This window comes from Natrix helvetica, assembly GCF_964273705.1.
Source record: "Natrix helvetica genome assembly, chromosome: 4".
NCBI lineage: Eukaryota > Metazoa > Chordata > Lepidosauria > Squamata > Natricidae > Natrix > Natrix helvetica.
Genome location: NC_138550.1, coordinates 161,129,895 through 161,150,071, shown reverse-complemented (window position 1 = coordinate 161,150,071; position 20,177 = coordinate 161,129,895). Strand labels below are relative to the sequence as shown.

The following is a 20,177-nucleotide window of genomic DNA, read 5'->3' as shown; positions in this document are numbered from 1 at the left end:
GGAGGGAAGGAACAGGGGTAAAGTTCAGCTATAACTCAAACAAAGCTCAGATCTGACTGCGAAAAGGCTTTGCCTAATGGTGCTCCTAATAAATGACTAGTTTTGCATTGAAACTTGGCTCTATACTCATGAATCCATTAGGGCATTTTTAGGAAACCTGACACTTACATTTCACTGAGTGGCCGTTTGAAGTTACAAAGGCAATGAAAAAAAGTGACATGACCATTTTTCACACTTACAACCGTTACAGCATCCCCCTGGTCATGTGATCAAAATTCAGGTGCTTGGTGATTGATTTGCATTTATGACGGTTGCAGTGACCCAGGGTGAAATGATCGGTTTTTGCAAACTTTCTGACAATAGAGTAGCCAGATTCACCTAACAATGGTGTTATTAATTTAACTACTGCAGTGATTCACTTAACAACTGGGGCAAGAAATGTTGTGAAATGGGGCACAATTCTCTTAACGTCTCACTTACCAGCAAAATTTTGTGCTCAATTGTGGTCATAAATGAAATACTACCTTTACTACTATGAAACCTGCATGGATGCACTAACCTGGATAGAATTATCTTAAATTTTAATTAACAGAATAACAGAGTAAAAGAGATCTTGTGCCAGGGTTCCAAATATGCATCCAATATAAAATCAAAGTCCGAGGCAAGAGATTCCTCAAATTTCCAATTTATTACAAGAGCCATGTTGGCACATCTGGGAAAACCCGAATCTGAAAGCTTCCTGGTTTTCCCACCCAGTTGAAAGTTCAAGATCCTGCCCGAACACCCACAAGTCCATCACATGATCCAATCTTTCACTGCCACAAAGACAGATTCCACCCATCCGGTTCCTGCCAGGTGCAGAGACAAAGATGACCTTGACTTTCTAAGAAGAATGTTATTATGGCTACACATCACCCATCTCCTTATAATCTCCCCTCCCATTTTCCCACAGTAGAAAGTGTGGCAGACCTGAAACCTAAGAAGGAAAAAAATGGCTTGCAGGCCTGACACTTTGGAGGTCTTCTAGTCCAACCACCAGCAGGAAACTCTATACCAGGGGTGTCCAAACTTGGGAACTTTAAGACTTGTGGACTTCAACTCCCAGAATTCCCCAGCCAGCCATGCTGGCTGGGGAATTCTGGGAGTTGAAGTCCACAAGTCTTAAAGTTCTCAAGTTTGGACACCCCTGCCCTATACCATTTCAGATAAATCTCTTCTTTAAAACTTCCCGTGCTGGAGCATCCACAACTTCTGAAGGCAAGGCCTTCCACTATTAGGAAATTTCTCCTTAGTTTTAGGTTTCTTCTCTCTTTGGTTAGTTTCCATCCATTTCCTCTTGGCCTTCCTTCAGGTGCTTGGCGATTAGATTGACTCCCTCTTCTTTATGGCAACCCCTTAGTTATTGGAACACTACTATCATGTCTCCCATAGTCCTCCTTTTCATTACATTAGACATACTCAACATTAGACATTCAACATTAGACATACTCAGCTGTTCTTCATATGTTTTAGCCTCCAGTCCGGTAATCACCGGGACCATAAGGATTGATCCAAAGAAAACTTTTACTCGTATCGAAATCATTTTACAAATAAGGTCAAAAGATTATCCTTACCTGCTCAAGGAATTGCTGTCTGGCACGTGGTACATAAAAATATTTCCTCTCTTGTTATTAGCCCATTCCTTTGCCATATCTATAGTTGGGCAAATGATGAAGTGGTCTCTAAAAACAGCAAAGAAAGCATCCTTACAATCTGGAATCAATTAACTTTCAAACACAAACAGTTCTGAAGTCTCTGCCTTTCTGTTACAACTCCATATCCACACATTCAGGATTAATTAAAAATAAGAAGACTCAAATTCTCCATAGTTATCCATTACCCTGTTTCTCTGAAAATAAGACCTCCCCGGATAATAAGCCTAATCGGGCTTTTGAGTACTTGGTATGTAAGATGGTAATGTAACCAAATGTAACCAAAAGGGACGAGGTAGCTCAGTGGCTAAGACTCTGAGCTTGTCGATCAGAAAGGTTGGCAGTTCAGAGGTTCGAATCCCTAGCACCATGTAACAGAGTGAGCTCCCATTACTTGTTCCAGACCAATTCTTGAATACAGCTCATCTGCCTGGAATCCACACTGTATATCAGACATTAATACAATTGAGCAGGTCCAGGTTTCACGAGAAGAGTCCTCCACTCCTCTACTCACAATAGAATTCCCTTAGGCCACCAGGCTCGAAATTTTGGGCTTGGACAATCTGGAACTACGCTGCCTGCAGTCCGATCTAAGTATAGTACACAAAATTGTCTGCTACAACGTCCAACCTGTCAATGACTACTTCAGCTTCAACCACAATAACACATGGGCAAACAATCGATACAAACTCAATTGCAGAAAATACGTCTTCAGCAACACAGTGGTTAACACCTGGAATGACTCCATTGCTACATCCTCAAACCCTCACAGCTTTAACCTCAAAATGTCTACCGTTGCCCTCACCCCATTCCTAAGAGGTCCGTAAAGGGGGCGTGCATAAGCGCACCAGTGTGCCTACTGTCCCTGTCCTACAGTCCCCATTTATTTGCATTCATTTCCTTTGTTCAGGTCCATGATCATACTTCTACCTGCTATCTTGTACATGTTTGACAAACTAATAAATAAATAAATAACTCCCATTTTTCATCTAGGTTGCAACATCGGCCAGTAAGCAACTGGCTGTAAATAAAAAATGACTTGATGTTTGGACTCATGCGATGCCTGCAGCTCAAATGATTATATTGATCAAATCCATAGTCCTCTTCTTACCAGGCTTTCCATATTAGGAAAAAAATATAGAAGTTTTTGGCTTTCTTCATGCTAATTGAGAGATCTTTGTGGTTGGATAACAACTTCCCTCACCCAGGTTGACTAAAGCGGATGAGATCTGCAGTTCAAATACATCCCGAGCGTTAAGGGATCATCTACATTCCAAGGTCTACTATTTTCCCCTCTTCATAAAGTTGGAGGAAAGTACTCTCCAAAATACGTGTGTGCCTACACCCTGGTTTTCCTGCGAATTCTAAAGAAGTTATTTTAGACTGCAAAAAATAAATCCTCATTTACTGGAGGCCACAAATCCACAGAGTTGATTGAACCCACTCTGATATTTGGCAGCGGCACAGAGCAAACGCTCATGTTACACACAGATGTTCTCTGTGCTTCGGGAGGTTCAATTTGTTAAAGCTGAAGGTGAGCGAAGATGTAAAAACATAACTTTGAAGTCAGACTTCCAACGCTTAAATTTCCGAGGTGTTCTGCGTGCCAAGTGCATAAGAGAAAGCCAAAACCACCATTTTGCTTTAGAAATTGAAATACAGATAAACGTTCTCAATGTAGAAAGAAGCGTGAGCAAAGAGAACCGGTACCGACTGGTACAGGAACTCACCTGCGGGATACCAATAAATAAAATTAATTAATTTAAGTATTGGAATGGCTGAAGAGGAACCCTAAAATAAGACATGCAGTGGTATGAGCCAGGATGGCACAGTGGTTAGAGTGCAGTACTGCAGGCTGCTTCTACTGACTGCCGACTGCCTGCAGTTTGGCAGATCGAATCTCACCAGGCTCAAGGTTGACTCAGCCTTCCATCCTTCCGAGGTGGATCAAATGAGGACCCAGATTGTTGGGGGCAGTGACGTGCGGTGAGGTTTATGGCTGGTGAGGCTGGTGACGTCATCAGGAAGGCGGGGAATGGGACCACGTGTGCTGGAGGCTCAGGCTGCCTCAGCCTCCAGCACACGTGATCCCATTCCCCGCCTTCCTGAGCGTGCTCCGCCGGCTCGCGCTCCGCAGTCCTCGAAAGCGACTGGGGAACGACGAGAACCTTCCTGCCTCTGCTGGACTTTGCGCGCTCCTCGTGACTGCAATAGACGTCCAGAAGTGGCAGGGGCTGTTGGGCTGGAAACCCAAACCCCATTAGCCACAAAAGCCGCTTCTGGACGTATATTGCAGTCGCTAGGAGCGCGCGAAGTCCAGCAGAGGCAGGAAGGTTCTCGCCGTTCCCCAGTCGCTTTCGTGGCTTTTCATCCGGGCGCGCCGACAACATTTCTGCCTCCGCAGCTCCCGGGCCCGGCCAGACGGATGTATATAATATTATAATATACTATTATTTCATGAAGAGAGGTGAGGCTCTGCCTCCCCTGCCTCCCCTGACCGCACGTCCCTGGTTGGGGGCAATAGGCTGACTCTGTAAACCACTTAGAGAGGGCTGTAAAAGCATTGTAAAGCGGTATATAAGACTAAGTGATATTCCTATTGCTATCTTACTCCTTCTCTGATTAAAAGGGGAAAAAAATTCATCACAAGGAAGGAACAAGAATTGATATCCAGAGGAGCAGATGGAAGTTGGTTTCTTATTTTTAGTCCAATGTGGTAAAGCTGCCAAATTTAAAACTCGAAGAAAAGACATATGAGGAGCCAAAAAAAATGAAAGCAATACTTTTCAACTGCAAAAGACTGTATTTGAAGGTTACAGCTTTCCTGCTCAAAATGTGTTCCTTGAATGTGTTGGAAGGTCTGCAGCCTATAATTTAAAACTGAACTCAACTTGATATATTTATCCAAGGGTTCGGTTTTGACTGCTTCTCTTTTCTGCCCATATACACCTCTGCAGGGTGCATCGAAGTTAGCATCTTGTCCACGATGCGCTATGATGCTCGTGTTTATCCTGACATCCATGCGCGCTAAGCCACAAATTTGATAAGCCACGTGTGTCAAAGCCTTTCGAAATACAATATGTTTGCCTTGGATGGCTGAGTGGGGGGAGCTGGTGTTTTTCTACAGCAGAAAAAGTGCATTTATTATGATTTTTAAAAAAAAAAACTACAGCACTGGAGATGCAATTTAATATTTTGATACTTAAAGGGAACTTATGTTGAGTACTTCCAACCCACTTTCAGCCACACAGACCCAGAATGTGGATTAACAGGGAAAGAATTAGCTTCATTTATTTTTATTGATTGATTGATTGAATGATTGGATTAGATTCAATTTTAACCCATCTTTATTACTTCATAGGCTAACTCAAGGAGATGAACATACATAATATTCCTTCTTCCTTCTATTTTACCACAACTACTACTCTGGGGAGGTGGGTTGGACTGAGATAGAGTCACTGGCACAAAGTCACCCAGCCAGCTTTCATGCCTAAGGCAGGACTAGAACTCACAGTCTCCTGGCAATTGGCCCAAAGTCACCCAACTGTTTTTCATGCCTAAGGGGAGAACTAGAACTCATAGTCTGATGATTGATCCAAAGTCACCCAGCCAAACTTTCATGCCTAAAGTGGGACTAGAATTCACCATCTCCTAGTTTCTAAGACCCGTACCTAAGGCAGGACTAGAACTCACAGTCTCCTGGTGATTGGCTCAAAGTCGGCTTTCACGACTAAGGTGCAACTAGAACTTACCATCTCCTGGTTTCTAAGACAGCATCTTAACCAGATATGAGAACTGTATCCTAAAAGTCACAATTGCTAGCCAGAATAATAAAATACAACAACCCTTCACTAAGCCCTTGTTCATATATAAGAAATCATCTTTTGCTTGTCCTTCCATTCTCCCCCCCCCCCCATGCCTTTCTTCCATGATGATTTCTCTCCAACCTTAACAAAAAAGGGGAGAAACTACTTACCGAGTGGCATTTTCTAATGCCCTGGAGAAGGAAGCATACTCAGTGGATGAATGTTCTAGGGAATAAAACCATGTAGCTGCATCCTGGATGAGAAGGTTCGACTCTTCACCGCCCAAAGAGTTTTGGAGGGCCTGATAAAAAGCGGTTTTGCTATTGCCCCGGCCTTGTCTTTCTTCAAAACGCTAATAAGAGAGGAAAAGAGCATGTAGAAGAATTCAGAAAGCCACTTCACTTTCAGAAATGGTTGCTGGCATTTCAACCAAAATGTATACATCTAAGCAATTACCTGTTCCATCATTGCTGTAAAACAGCAAATTCCAATTCTGTTTTTATGTACCATATTTTTCAGACTATGAGACGCACCAGAGTATAAGATACACCATGATTTTGAAGAGGTAAATTTTTTTTAAAGGTTTTGCACTCTGCAAGCCCCCAAACCTTCTGCATGTCTCATTTTTTGCACACACAAAAAAGGGGGGGGCATGCAGAGCTTTGGGAGGTTTGTAGAGTGCTCCTGGAGGCTGGGGTGGCCAAACACAAGCAAAAAACAGGCCATTTTTCACAAAAATGGGGCATTTTGGGGGAGGGAATGGGCATGCAGAGGGTTTGGGAGGCTTGCAGTGTGCTCCTGGGGGCTGGTGCGGACGAAAATGAGCAAAAACGGCCTGTCTTTTGCTCATTTTTGCCCTCCCCAGCCCCCAGGAGCCCTTTGCAGGCCTCCCAAACCCTCTGCACCTCCATTTTTGCAAAGGGGGTTGGGTTTCGGTAGCCCCAAAATGCTGCATTCGGTGTATAAGACGCACCCAGATTTTCACCCTCTTTTTGAGGGGGAAAAGGTGCATCTTATACTCTGGAAAATACGGTACTTTAACTGTCTTTCTATCCATTTTAAAATCTTTGGTCAGCGTTCCAAGTAATGCACCCATGAGAAGCAGAACTCCGAGGCAGGTAGATTCCTCAAAGAACAATTTATTGGATACATCATATTGGTACAACTGGTGAAAACTGACTCTGAAAGTTCCCACGGTTTTCACCCAATTAAAAAGTGAAAATATCCCCTTTTCCCCAAGTCATCAGTCACATTGTCCAATAGAGGTGCTGGCTGGTTGCTTGGTTACTCCACTCCTCCTCTCCCCAGCCACCTGTTGGAATGTCCTTGGTTCCCACAGGAAATCTTTTTGTTTTGACTATAAAACCCCAGCTATCTATTTACCCACTCCCTGTCCCTTCTTCTTCCTTGTGGCAACTCTGAAGCCTCCATAATGGCCTCAGTCAGGTTCGCTTCAGGGCTGGCATCTTTCTGACAGCTATAAGTAACTATAAATCGTAAAGATAAAGGTTCCCCTTGCACATATGTGCTAGTCGTTCCCGACTCTGGGGGGCGGTGCTCATCTCCGTTTCAAAGCCAAAGAGCCAGCACTGTCCGAAGACGTCTCTATGGTCATGTGGCTGGAATGACTAAATGCTGAAGGCGCACAGACCGCTGTTATCTTCCCACCAAAGTTGGTTCCTATTTTTCTACTTGCATTTTTCCATGCTTTCGAACTGCTAGGTTGGCAGAAGCTGGGACAAGTAAAGGGAACTCACTCCATTATGTGGCACTAAGGGTTCAAACCACCGAACTGCCGACCTTTCTGATCGACAAGCTCAGAGTCTTAGCCACTGAGCCAGCGCGTCCCTAACTATAGTAGTCTTATAGATGCAAAGTGTAACTATAAATACGTTTTACTTACAGAAATCCACTACTGTACTACAGGTGCTCAGAATCCAAGAAGATGTCTCAAGGCTGAAAAGATCCTGATCTAGCCCAGAAACCCAGGTCAGACTCTCTAGGAATCACACCTGGTGTGTGAATCATTCAAAAATCGAGCAAGCGACAAAGAAAGTTTCAGCTGTCCAATTTTACTCTCAGTAGAAGCCAAAACCATTTTAAGGGGATTTTCCCCATGCATTTAAGCAAATGTTTTTGAAATATATATTAATATGTATGGGTGTATGGGTCAGGCATGAAATCTGCTTACCTTCGCTAATGGTTTGGAGGTGGGAGCTCACAGGGCGCTTCTGCGCATGCGCAGAACATTCATTATGATGTCTGGGCAGGTGGGGGGAGCTTCCTGCTGCCGCCAATACCAGTTTGCCTGAACTGGGGTGAACAGGCAGAATGCCACATCTGGTATGGGTGTATTTGCATCAGGGGTGGGTTCCTGCCAGTTCTAACCTCTTCTATAGAAGGGGTTCCACAAATCTACCGTGCCGTTTAGAACCGGTTCCAGCTCCCTCCCCCCGCCCGTCCGTACATCATCAAGATGAAGAGCGAGAGGAGAAATTCTGGGAGTTGAAGTCCACAAGTCTTAAAGCTGTCAAGTTTGAACACCCCTGGGGTTTTTTTTCTAAAGGGTTAGGGGTGCAAGGGTCTTGTAACTTGACAGCTTTAAGACTTGCACACTTCAATGCCAGAGTTCCTCAGCCAACATGACTGGAGGAGGAATTCTGGGAGTTGAAGTCCACAAGTCTTAAAGCTGTCAAGTTTGAACACCCCTGGGGTTTTTGTTTCTAAAGGGTTAGAGGTGCAAGGGTCTTGTAACTTGACAGCTTTAAGACTTGCGTGCTTCAATGCCAGAGTTTTTGAGCCAACATTTTGGCTGCTAAGCAAGAGCGTTGTTAAGTGAGTTTCACCACATTTTACAAGTTGGCCACGCCCACCCAATCACATGACTGCCAAGCGACTCCCACTCAGTCAGATGGCTGGCAAGACACTGCCACCCGGTCACATGGCCAGCAAGCCACTCCCACCCGGTCACATGGCCAGCAAGCCACTCCCACCCGGTCACATTGCCGGCAAGCCATTGCCACCCGATCACATGGCCGGCAAGCCACTCCCACAAATCAGGCCACACCTACAGAAGAGGTTCTAAAAATTCTTGAAACCCACCACTGATTTGCATGTACACATACACACACACACATCCCACACAGACACACACACACCCTTCTCTTTTTAAAAACTATATTCCTTCCATCCCCAGATTATTTTTCCCACTCCTGCGTTGGCTACAGAACAATTTCCTGAAAAGCTGGGAATCTAAGAGTTCCCCATGGACACCTACTACTGATGGCTATTCACTTAAAAACTCAGTTTGAATCATCCTTTTTCCAAATCGTTTCAAAGTTGACATCTGATAATATACTTTTAAAAGTTTCGTAGTGTTGGACTAACTCGGGTTTTTTCTTTTTTCTTTTATGTTCTGGTTTTTACACTAAAAATGATTATGGACACGTAGGCCCCAGTTTAATTACTACCAGACCTCTTGAAGTCCATTTGCACTTCGATTGAACTCTATAGGTCGATGATGGGCTATTAATACAGGTAGTCCTCGACTTACAACAGTTGGTTTTGTGACCTTTCAAAGCCACTGGAAAAAATGTGTGTGTTTGTGCGATTTCTATGGCTGCCCATCTCAGCCAGAGATGACTCCGAGTGACTTACAATTCAGAATTTTGCTTGTTAAGCAAGGCGGCTGTAAGCTGAGTCTAACTACTCACGCTGGTTCCTGTAATGATATTGCCAGCAAAATGTGTTCCACAGGTACTTACACACACTAAATGTGTAAGTACCTCATCTTACAACAGTTCACTTAACAAACGCTTCATTTAGCAACAGGTATTTTGCATTTCTGCTTACCTTAATAGCCTTCGCACGACTAATCAGCCCATCCTGTTGTGCACTTCCAATGAGTAGGTCCAACTTTGAAAGTCGGGAACGTTGCAAAGCAGCTGGAAAAGATTCCTGCAGGTAGGATCCATCAACAACTGGACCCCAATACTGGAATGGCCCACTTATGGCAAGGAGCTACACAAAGAACCACAAAAAGGTTAGCATAGGCGTGGGAAAAAACATGGAGTAAACCCTATTAATGCCAGAGTGAGTAAGAAGTGGGACAGAAAGGCCACTGGTAACTGAGAAGAAAGAAATCACCATTATAATCTTACTAGTAGCTTTTACTAGCAGCAGACAAACTAGGGAATTGCTTGTGTAAATCACAATTGTATATTAATAGTTCATGCCTAGTTGCACCTACAACAGTTCAAGAACAAGTTCCTTTGTCCTTCAGTGCCAGTGTATAGGCCCAGATAAACCATTCAGTGCCTTGAGAAAGTTATTTTTGATAAAAAGAATGGCTTCCCTCCATTCTCAGTTGCTGTTCAGGGTCTCTCTCTCTCTCTCCCTCCCTCCCTCCCCCTCTCTCTCCTTATCAGCTAGTATCCTAATAAAGTTTTTGATAATTTGCATCTTTCTGATCCATCTTCAGCAGCATAAGTATTGTATAATTGTATTGTTCAGACCGGAACTTCTATAATAAACAAAAATCCTAAGGTTTAAAGAGACAGCTGTTCCTTCCTTCTTGAGAAAAGCATCCTCTTCTGCTTAACCAATATTTCTCAACCTAGGCAACTTTAAGATGTATGAACTCCAATTCCTAGAATTCTCCAGGCAACCATGTTCAAAAGAACATCCGATGATGAGCTAAATAAATTGCAGCCTGAATGGTTTTCTTTTTCACAAAGGTGAAAGAAAGAAAGAAAGAAAGAAAGAAAGAAAGAAAGAAAGAGAGGGAGGGAGGGAGGGAGGGAGGGAGGGAGGGAGGGAGGGAGGAAGGAAGGAAGGAAGGAAGGAAGGAAGGAAGGAAGGAAGGAAGGGGGATGGGAGGGAGGAAGGAGGAAGGGAAGGAAGGGAGAGAAGAAGAAAGGAAGAAGGAAGGAAGGAAGAAGGAAGGGAGAGAGAGAGAGGAAAAAAGGAAGGAAGGAGAATGGGAGGGAAGGAGGGAAAGAAGTTAGAAAGAGAAAGAAAGAAAGAGAGAGAGAGAGAGAGAGAGAGAGAAAGGAGATAGAAGGAAGGAAGGACAGAAGGAAGGAAGGAAGGAAGGAAGGAAGGAAGGAAGGAAGGAAGGAAGGAAGGAAGGAGGAAGGAAGGAGGATGGGAGGGAGGGAACGAAAGAAAAAAAAGAAAAAAGGAAGGAAGGAAGGAAAAACTATTTTACGTTCCTTTCCTTTACCTATTTAGACCTTTTTCTAACATTAAACCAGAAGCCGCCTCCTACAACTCAAGACCCATTATCCAGTGCCCTGCCGTGCCTGTTCAAAGGTGCACAAGGGGGCTCTTATGACAACAAGGAGTGACACTCTGCCCCTTTGGCATGTGCACCGTGGTGCATATATGAAAGACATCATTCTCTCCCTTTTCTCTTTTTCTCCTGGAGACAGTTGAATTAACTTTGTCCAAAATATGAATTGCTTGCTTGCAGAGGGCCTGTGGACCTACAGCTACTGCAGGCATCAGATTCATTTCCCGTTCCCATTTGCTGGTGGGTTTGAGGTTGCACGCAGTTTTCAGGCAACGGACAGTTCGCAACTAATTCATCAAATGTACAGTGCTAGTTTTATTTTTTGTTCCACTTCCTTCCGAGCCAAGAGAGAGATTCCTCTAACGAGAAGACATTTATCCCACGTACCAGACTGGACTTTTTCCGGCCCCGCTAGATTTGCACACCCATAGCTTTAAACGGTAGCTCTGGAAATCAACGCACCTTGGTTTGGGCATCGTTAAGTGTTTTGGCAGGCAACTGACGAAGGCACGAGACGATTTCACGACTGCTGGTTGATGGGCAGCCCACATCGCGAGCCAAAACGGCAGCTTGGGATTGTGCTTTCTCTTTGCTGAGCGTTATGGCTGGAGAGAAAGCAGATCCGCCCTAAGAAAAGAAAAAGGGAGAATTAAGTTGGCGGTGGATCTGTTTATATCCAGAATGCATGCTTTTAAAAGGGACATCAAAAATCTAGAAAGGAAGGGGAAAAAAACACTCAAAAGGTGTCCAGCAATTTTATTTCATTTCAACCACAGGCCAGAAGCATTAAAATATAGATATAAAATATAAAATATTGGTAAGGCCACACTTGGAATCCTGCATTCAGTTTTGGTCGCCATGATGTAGAAAAGATGTGGAGACTCTAGAAAGAGTGCAGAGAAGAGCAACAAAGATGATGAGGGGACTGGAGGCTAAAACATATGAAGAACGGTTGCAGGAACTGGGTATGTTTAGCTTAAGAGAAAGAAGGACTAAGGAAGACATAATAGCAGTGTTCCAATATCTCAGGGGTTGCCATAAAGAAGAGGGAGTCAAACTATTCCCCAAGGCACATGAGGGTAGAACAAGAAGCAATGGGTGGAAACTAAACAAGGAGAGAAGCAACTTAGAACTAAGGAGAAATTTCCTGACAGTGAGAACAATTAATCAGTGGAACAGAAGTTGCCTCCAGAAGTTGTGAATGCTCCAACACTGGAAGTCTTTAAGAAGAGATTGGATAACCATTTATCTGAAAGGGTATAGGACGTCCTGCCTAGGCAGGGAGTTGGACTAGAAGACCTCCAAGGTCCCTTCCAACTCTATACCAAAAATGCATTATTTTAGCAATTTCCATGAAGGGAATAACATGCCCTCATATTGATAGAAGCCAGTCACAAATATTCACATGAACCTGGAACATTGCAACTGTCATAAATACATACCAAGCAAGCACCTACATTCTGATTACATGATGGCAGGGATTCTGCAGTGGTCGTAAGTATGAGGACTGGCCATTAGTCACTTTTTTTCAGTGCCATCCTAATTTTGAACATTGGCTAAATGAATGGCCCTAAGTGGAGGATTACCTGAAAAATGAAAGCATGGGATATCAAAAGTCTATAATTCCATGCTTTGAATGGATTAGTGTAGCATTTAAAAAAAAATGTCAAGAAAGCCAACTGGATCAACATTTGGTAAGAGTCCCTCATTTCATCTGGATTTAGTCCTGAGTTAATTTATTTTATCATGTTTTGATTGCATTGTCCACAAAGATAGCATTTGTAAACCAATAGAAGCCTCTCGTGTTGTTTTGCATTTTGCTTCTCCTTTTCTTCATGTTCTTATCTTACTTCCCCATTTCGGCAGTTAGAATTTTGTAAATTTCATTAGAAGGATGTATTCGCCTTACATAAAGACTGTGCAATTATTTTCAAAGAAACTTCTTTTGAAAGAAGAAGGAAATATAATCTGATATATATTGGCTTTAGGACAGCAAGGCTAAACTAGCAAAAATCTAGTTGCAGAAATGATTAAATCAAAGTTTGGAACAAGGGCTAACACAAAAAGTTACTGAAAGTTTATTTTAATACAATACAATAGGAGAGTTGGAAGGGACCTCGTAGGTCTTCTAGTCCAACCCCCTGCCTAGGCAAGAAACCCTATACCGTTTCAGACAGATGGCTATCCAACATCTTCTTAAACACTTCCAGTGTTGGGGCATTCACAACGTCTGAAGGCAAGCTGTTCCGCTGATTAATTGTTCTCACTGTCAGGAAATTTCTCCTTAGTTCTAAGTTGCTTCTCTCCTTGATTAGTTTCCACCCATTGCTCGTCTGCTAGTTCCTTCAGAACCCTGGGCTGTAATCCATCTGGTCCTGATGATTTGAACTCATCTAGGGTAGACAGGTGCTCACTTACCATTTTCTTCCCTATTTCAACTTGTGTTCCTAATCTGATTTTTGTGGTGCTGTTTTTGATAGGTTGGACTGTTTTATCCCTTTGTGTAAAGACAGATGCAAAACATGAGTTAAATAGTTCTGCTTTCTCCCTGTTGCTTGTCACCTTCTTGCCACTTTCTCCCAGCAATGGACCAATTGTTTCCTTAACCTTTTTCTTGTTTTAAGCATGTTGGAAGAAGCTTTTTTTGTTATTTTTTACTTTTGTGGCAAGCCTTTCTTCATTGTGAGCCTTAGTTTTCCTTACTTCATCTTTACAGGCTGGGGCTATTTGCTGATGTTCTGCCTTAGTTATGTCCCCTTCCCATTTTTTATACTTAACTTTTTGTCTTTCAATTTGTCAGAGAGTTCTTTATGCAGCCATGCTGGTTTCTTTTGGGAGCTGTTATTTTTCTTCTTCATTGGTATTGTGCTAGACTGAGCTCTTGTAATCTCATTTTTCAAAATTTCCCAAGCTTCTTGAGTTGTTTTCCCCTTGAAGATTCTCATCCATGGAATTCTTCCCAAGCACTCTCTAAGTTTATTGAAATTAGCTCTCTTAAAATCCAAGAGTCTAGTTTGACTTTGTTCTACTACTTGTGTTTGCAGAATGTTGAATTCCAATATTGCATGGTATTTTTTTTAAAAAAATAATAACTCCCTCTTCATTCATCCCACTCCCACCAACCCTTAATCCATGCAGAGAAATATGACTGGCTACATGCAAAGTATCTTTTTCATTGATACCTGGTATACATATTTATTGTGCGTAACACAGCTATTGCTACATGCAATCTGGAAAAATAAAGGTATGTTCCAAAACTGCTTGACACACGATTCGCTCAACAACTCTTCAATTTAACAAATGCACTTCTGGAAAAAAATATTTTGATAAGTAAAATTTTGGGAAACAAGTTTGAAGGTTAAACTGGACCTAGTAGAGCTGATTCCTGACTAGGCATCAATACACTTAATACAGGTTGTCCTTAACTCTCAACAGTTCATTTGAAGTTACAACAGCACTGAAAAAAAGTGACTTATGACCAGTTTTCACCCTTATGATCATTGCCGCATCCCCGTAGTCACATGATCAAAATTCAGACGCTTGGCAACTGACTCATATTTATGACGATTGCATAATAAGTGTCCCTGGGTCATTTGATCACATTTTGCGACCTTCTGACAAGCAAAGTCAATGGGGAAGTCAAGTCAGATTGACTTAACAACCATGTTACTATCTTAACAACTGCAGGGATTCACTTAAAAGCTGTGGCAAGAAAGGTCGTAAAATGGGGCAAAACCCACTCAACTAGTTTCACGCTTAGCAACAGAAATTGTTGTTATATGTTGAGGACTAGCTGCCCAGGGTATTGGTCTTCTGTCCACTAAAGTAAAGTAAATAGCTCTCCTCGCCCCATAACAAAATCAGAATTGCTGCTTCAGGGCTCCAAGTGCTAAAAGTAGACAGACACACTGGTTGTTGTTTTTTTTCCCCAGCAGCAAATTTTCAAGGTCCTTGATATTATACATATTCTACTGGTTTCTGTATTGCTTCCTCCAACTGGATGGTCTCCAGCAAAGTCTTACAGTTTGCATTTAAAAGAGTGTGATACATAAAGCAAACTTCGGAGTAATAAGGAATCTGGGGACATCCGTTTCCCCCCAGGTCTAGTTCCTACACAGAGAGGTTGTGTAGACTAATGTGGCCTAGGATAACCAGATTGATTGGCCCAAACAGACTTGGGTTGAGCTGAAGAAGGAAATGTACAGCATTAGCGGTTCCAACAATTTCTGTTCCCCCTGTAGAAGAACAGAAGCGAGTTCTTCAAATACTCATTGTGGTACAGCAGCAATTACTTGGCAAGAAGTCAGGAACAGATCTTCACCCTAATGAATTGAACTAATTGTCTCCTGCAAACTCCACTCTCCTTTTGCTCCTCTTTATTCCCTATAGGAAGGGCCATTCACCGTCCACCTGTGGCCTTACTCCCAAGTCAACCCTTGTTCCTTAGCTATACCCTTCTCCTGGCAGCTCTGCGCATGTGCACATTGGGAACATGTTCCAGCTGTTCTTTTGCCCCGCTGATATTCGACTCCGAAGGCAGCTGATAACCGTCAGATGGCCCTGGCCCCATCTCTGCTTCCGACACAGAGCCCTCCTCAGAGCCTTCTCCAGACTCCAGGACTGGCCCATGTTCCTCCTCAACCTCCTCACTATCCGAGTCTGCTGCCAGCTCCGCTGGCCTCTGGTGGGCCACAACAGTTACTAACTTAACAACTGCAGGGATTCCCTTAACAACTGTGAAAAGAAAGGTCATAAAATGGGGCAGAGCTCACTTAACAAATGTTTTCACTTAGCGAAATAAATTTTCGGCTCTATTATGGCTATAAGTCGAGGACTTCCTGTGGGAATAAGCCAAAAGATATTTTTTAAAAACACGAGGGATGTAGCCTGAAATATTTGGAAGAAATCAGGTTCCTTATCCTATTCTACAGAAGCTGCCTGATATTGTCTCAAGTTCAAAATATTTATTCGAAAGTAGGGTTACGGTAGACATCCAATATGGATCCACTCTCTAGAAAATTTGGAACATTTGGTAATAAAAGTGGAACTTATAGCAGCATAAAATAGGAGGAGGAAGGCGTAATGTTGGATATGTTTGCTGCCTTGAGTTATTTATAAAAATAACAAAGGCAGGATACCAGCAAAGAGTACAGCAATTGAGCTCTGTGAAGAAAATATGAATTTTTCCCTAGTGCAAATCACCAAAAATCACTTTAACATTTGAGTCAATTGGTTAGCACTACAATGCTTGGTGTATTTTCTATTTTACATATTACTTGCAAGCTTGCAGAACATTTTGGAACATTACAAAGCTCACAAGTTCCCTTAACACACAGGGCCTTCCTACACATCTTCCTCTAATGTATTTAACTCTTCATGTGACTTGCCCAGTATTGATGGATACCACTCGGTTTAAACAATACAATACAATACAATACAATACAATGCAATGCAATGCAATGCAATACAATGCAATGCAATGCAATGCAATGCAATGCAATACAATACAATACAATACAATACAATACAATAGCAGAGTTGGAAGGGACCTTGGAGGTCTTCTAGTCCAACTCCCTGCCTAGGCAGGAAACCCTACACTGTTCCAGACAAATGGCTATCCAACATCTTCTTAAAGACTTCCAGTGTTAGAGGATTCACAACTTCTGGAGGCAAGCTGTTCCACTGATTAATTGTTCTAACTGTCAGGAAATTTCTCCTCAGTTCTAAGTTGCTTCTCTCCTTGATTAGTTTCCACCCATTGCTTCTTGTTCTACACTCAGGTGCCTTGGAGAATAGTTTGACTCCCTCTTCTTTGCGGCAACCCTTGAGATATTGAAACACCGCTATCCTGTCTCCCCTGGTCCTTCTTTCTATTAAACTAGACATACCCAGTTCCTGCAACAGTTCTTCATATGTTTTAGTCTCCAGTCCCCTAATCATCTTTGTTGCTCTTCTACATCGTGGAGACCAAAACTGGATGCAGTATTCCAAGTGTGGCCTTACCAAGGCATTATAAAGTGCTTATTAACACTTCACGTGATCTTGATTTTATATGCAGACTTTTATTTTTTGACATATCAGTGTCCCAGAATGCAGACTTTTAAAATCCAGATTCCTTAATGCATATTTTTTTAAAAAAAAACATAACTATTGGGATGTACAGGTAGTCCACAACTTAACAATAGTTCTTTAGTGACCATCCAAAGTTACAAAGGCACTGAAGAAAGTGACTTATGACCATTTTTCGCATGTATGACTATTGCAGCATCCCCGTGGTCACGTGATTTATACTTGGATGCTTGACAGCTGACTCACATTTACGACGGTTGCAATGTCCCGGGGTCATGTGATCCCCTTTTGTGACCTTCTGATGAGCAAGATCAATGGGGAAATCAGATTCATTTAACAACCGTGTTGCTAATTTAACAACCGTAGTGATTCCCTTAACAAACATGGCAAGGATCGTCATAAAAATGGGGCAAAACTCACTTAACAAATTTCTCACTCAGCAACATAGATTTTGGGCTCAATTGTGGTCAAGGACTAGCTGTATAAGTGTGATCAGATGTTAATTATCTTTTTTTGAAATCTGCGAGAGGTGGATTTTTGATCTGAGAAATTTGAAAACTAGCAGGAGCCAGTTTTTGTACTGTTTGTTTGTTTATATCCTGCCTTTGTTGTTTCTATAGAAAACTCAAAGCAGCAATTTTATGTTCCTGGGCTCCAAGATCACCGCAGATGGGAATTGCAGCCAAGAAATTAAAAGAAATTAAAAGACGCTTGCTCCTGGGGAGGAAAGCTATGGCAAATACTAAAAAGCAGAGACATCACCCTGCCAACAAAAGTGCATCTAGCTATGGTTTTCCCAGTTGCAATGGATGGCTGTGAAAGTTGGACCATAAGGAAGGCTGAGCGCCAAAGAATGGAAGCCTTTGAACTCTGGTGCTGGAGAAGACTCCTGCGAGTCCCTTGGACTGCAAGGCAATCCAACCGGTTAGTCCTAGAGGAGATCAACCCTGACTGCTCTTTGGAAGGCCAGATCCTGAGGATGAAACTCAAATACTTTGGCCACCTAATGAGAAGGAAAGACTCCCTGGAGAAGAGCCGGATTCTGGGAACAATTGAGGGCAAAAGAAGAGGGGGACGACAGAGAATGAGGTGGCTGGATGGACTCCCTGAAGCAGTGGTGGGATTCAATTTTTTTTACTACTGATTCTGTGGGCGTGGCTTTGTGGGCATGGTGTGGCTTTGTAGGCATGGCAGGGGAAGGTTACTGCAAAATCCCCATTCCCTCCCGATCCCATTAACCTTCTTTCCAGCTCTGTTGTCCTGTTCACGGCAACAAAAGAAGATCGGCTGGGCTGGGCCAACCTATTTGCCGGTTCTTCAAACTGCTCAAAATTTCCGCTACTGGTTCTCCAGAACCTGTGAGAACTGGCTGAATACCACCTCTGCACCGAAGCAGTCGGCGTGAGCTTAAATGGACTCCGGGGGATGGTAGAGGACAGGAAGGCCTGGAGGAACGTTGTCCATGGGGTCATGCTGGGTCGGACACAACTTCGCAACTAACAACAAAAAATAAAGCAGCAAACCTATCCAACATAACAACTTCCTCCTCCTATTTTATCCTGCTGTAAATCCATTAGGAGTGGAATATTCCAAATTCTCTAGAGACTGAATTGAATCCATATTGGATGCCTACTATATCCCTACTTTCAAGTAAATCTTTTGAACTGAGACAATATCAGCCATCTCCTATAGAATAGGGAAAAGAACCTGATTTCTTCAAATATTTCAGGATACATCTTTCGTGTTTTTGAAAACCTTTTGCTGAGATCTTGTTCAGATTGCAGAGAGTCCAAAGTGGCTTATTCATACAAGCAGTCCTTGGCTTACGTCCACCACAGAGCCCAAAATTTCTGTTGCTAAGTGAGACAAGTGAGTTCTGCCGCATTTTATGGCATTTCTTTCCATGGTTTTTAAGGAAATCCCTGTAGTTGTTAAATTAGTAACACGGTTGTTAAGTGAATCTGGCTTCCCATTGGCTTTGCTTGTCAGAAAGTCACAAAAGGTGATCATGTGACCCCCCGGGACACTGCAACCGTCATAAATATGAGTCAGTTGCCAAGCATCATGTCACCATGGAGAATGCCGCAATGGTTGTAAGCGTGAAAAACAACAGTAAGTCACTTTTTTCAGTCTGTTGTGACTGCAAATAGTCATTAAATGAACTGCTGTTAAGCTGAGGACTTCCTGTATTTTAAAATTGAGACTAGATTGGGGGAGATACCTCATTATGACCTTTGGAAAGTTGAATTGTTGTTCTTTGACTTCTACTTCAATCTAACCAGTGCTGGGATTCAAAATTTTTACTCCCAGTTCCCGGCGCACGGCTTGGTGGGCATGACATGGCATGGCTTGGCGGGTGTGGCTTGGTGGTCGTGGCAGTGGAAGGATACTGTAAAATCTCCATTCCCACCCCACTCCAGGGGAAGGTTAATGTAAACTCCCCATTCCTTCCCGATCAGCTGGGTCTCAGGAGGCAGAGAATAGTTGGGGGCATGGCCAGCCAGAGGGGGTATTTACTGGTTCCCCGAGCTACTCAAAATTTCCACTACCAGAATTCCAGAAGTGGTCAGAACCTGCTGAATACCATCTCTAACACATAAAGGAGGATCGTTCTTATGTTTCTGAAAATGTATTGCTCTATAGAAACGAAGTTCTACCAGACGCTGCCCTTATGCTCACCCTTTACTTGTAGACATGATCTTTGCACACTTGAGTTTTTAAGCTATGCAATTGCAGGCGCAGGTCTATGAATCAATGCTGAAGGAGTTATGGAAGTGTAGAACTCACACAGCTTCCCTGTCATCTTATCTGTAGTTCCCCTGTTGAGTTGGCGTCATGTTTCTCCCATCACATTCACTTCCATCATTTTAATCACTTGCATCACTGAGAAATTTCCTCAGGATCTTCCAGAAGGGGTGACGAACCAGACAAAGATTTACCGTACAGAGTCTTAAATGTTGGATGCCGTAAGTTAAAAATATCTACTTCTGAGTTACATACCAGCTTACTTACATAGTCGGTTCTTCTGTCATCTGGACAACCAGATGTTGCAACAGCCTACCTTCCTTCTACCCATCCTTACTCCTGCCGCACATGGGCAAAAAGCAGTGGTGAGTTGCAGGCGGTACATGCTAGTATGGGCATACCGGAGCCTGCCCGGAGCACCGGATACCATTCCGCTATGGTGCTCCGGAGGGCCCCATCCGACCGCAAGAGCTCCTTACCTGTCTTTTAAGGTTTTCCCACTTCTGCGCATGCTGCATACAGCTCCTGCACGACGCAACACTGAGCAGCTGGAGCATCACAGAGGCTTGCGGA

General features: G+C 43.0%; 1 protein-coding gene across 1 annotated transcript in view; it reads right to left on the bottom strand.

The window, feature by feature from the left end:
- TG (thyroglobulin) overlaps positions 1–20,177 on the bottom strand; it is a 165,402-nt gene that overhangs the window by 12,284 nt on the left and 132,941 nt on the right. The window contains exons 39-42 of the mRNA XM_081949853.1: positions 11,253–11,417; positions 9,350–9,517; positions 5,668–5,849; positions 1,614–1,721 (exon numbers count right to left, since the gene is read on the bottom strand). Coding sequence (XP_081805979.1) covers positions 1,614–1,721; positions 5,668–5,849; positions 9,350–9,517; positions 11,253–11,417 — 623 coding nt within the window. The remainder of the gene's footprint in view (positions 1–1,613; positions 1,722–5,667; positions 5,850–9,349; positions 9,518–11,252; positions 11,418–20,177) is intronic.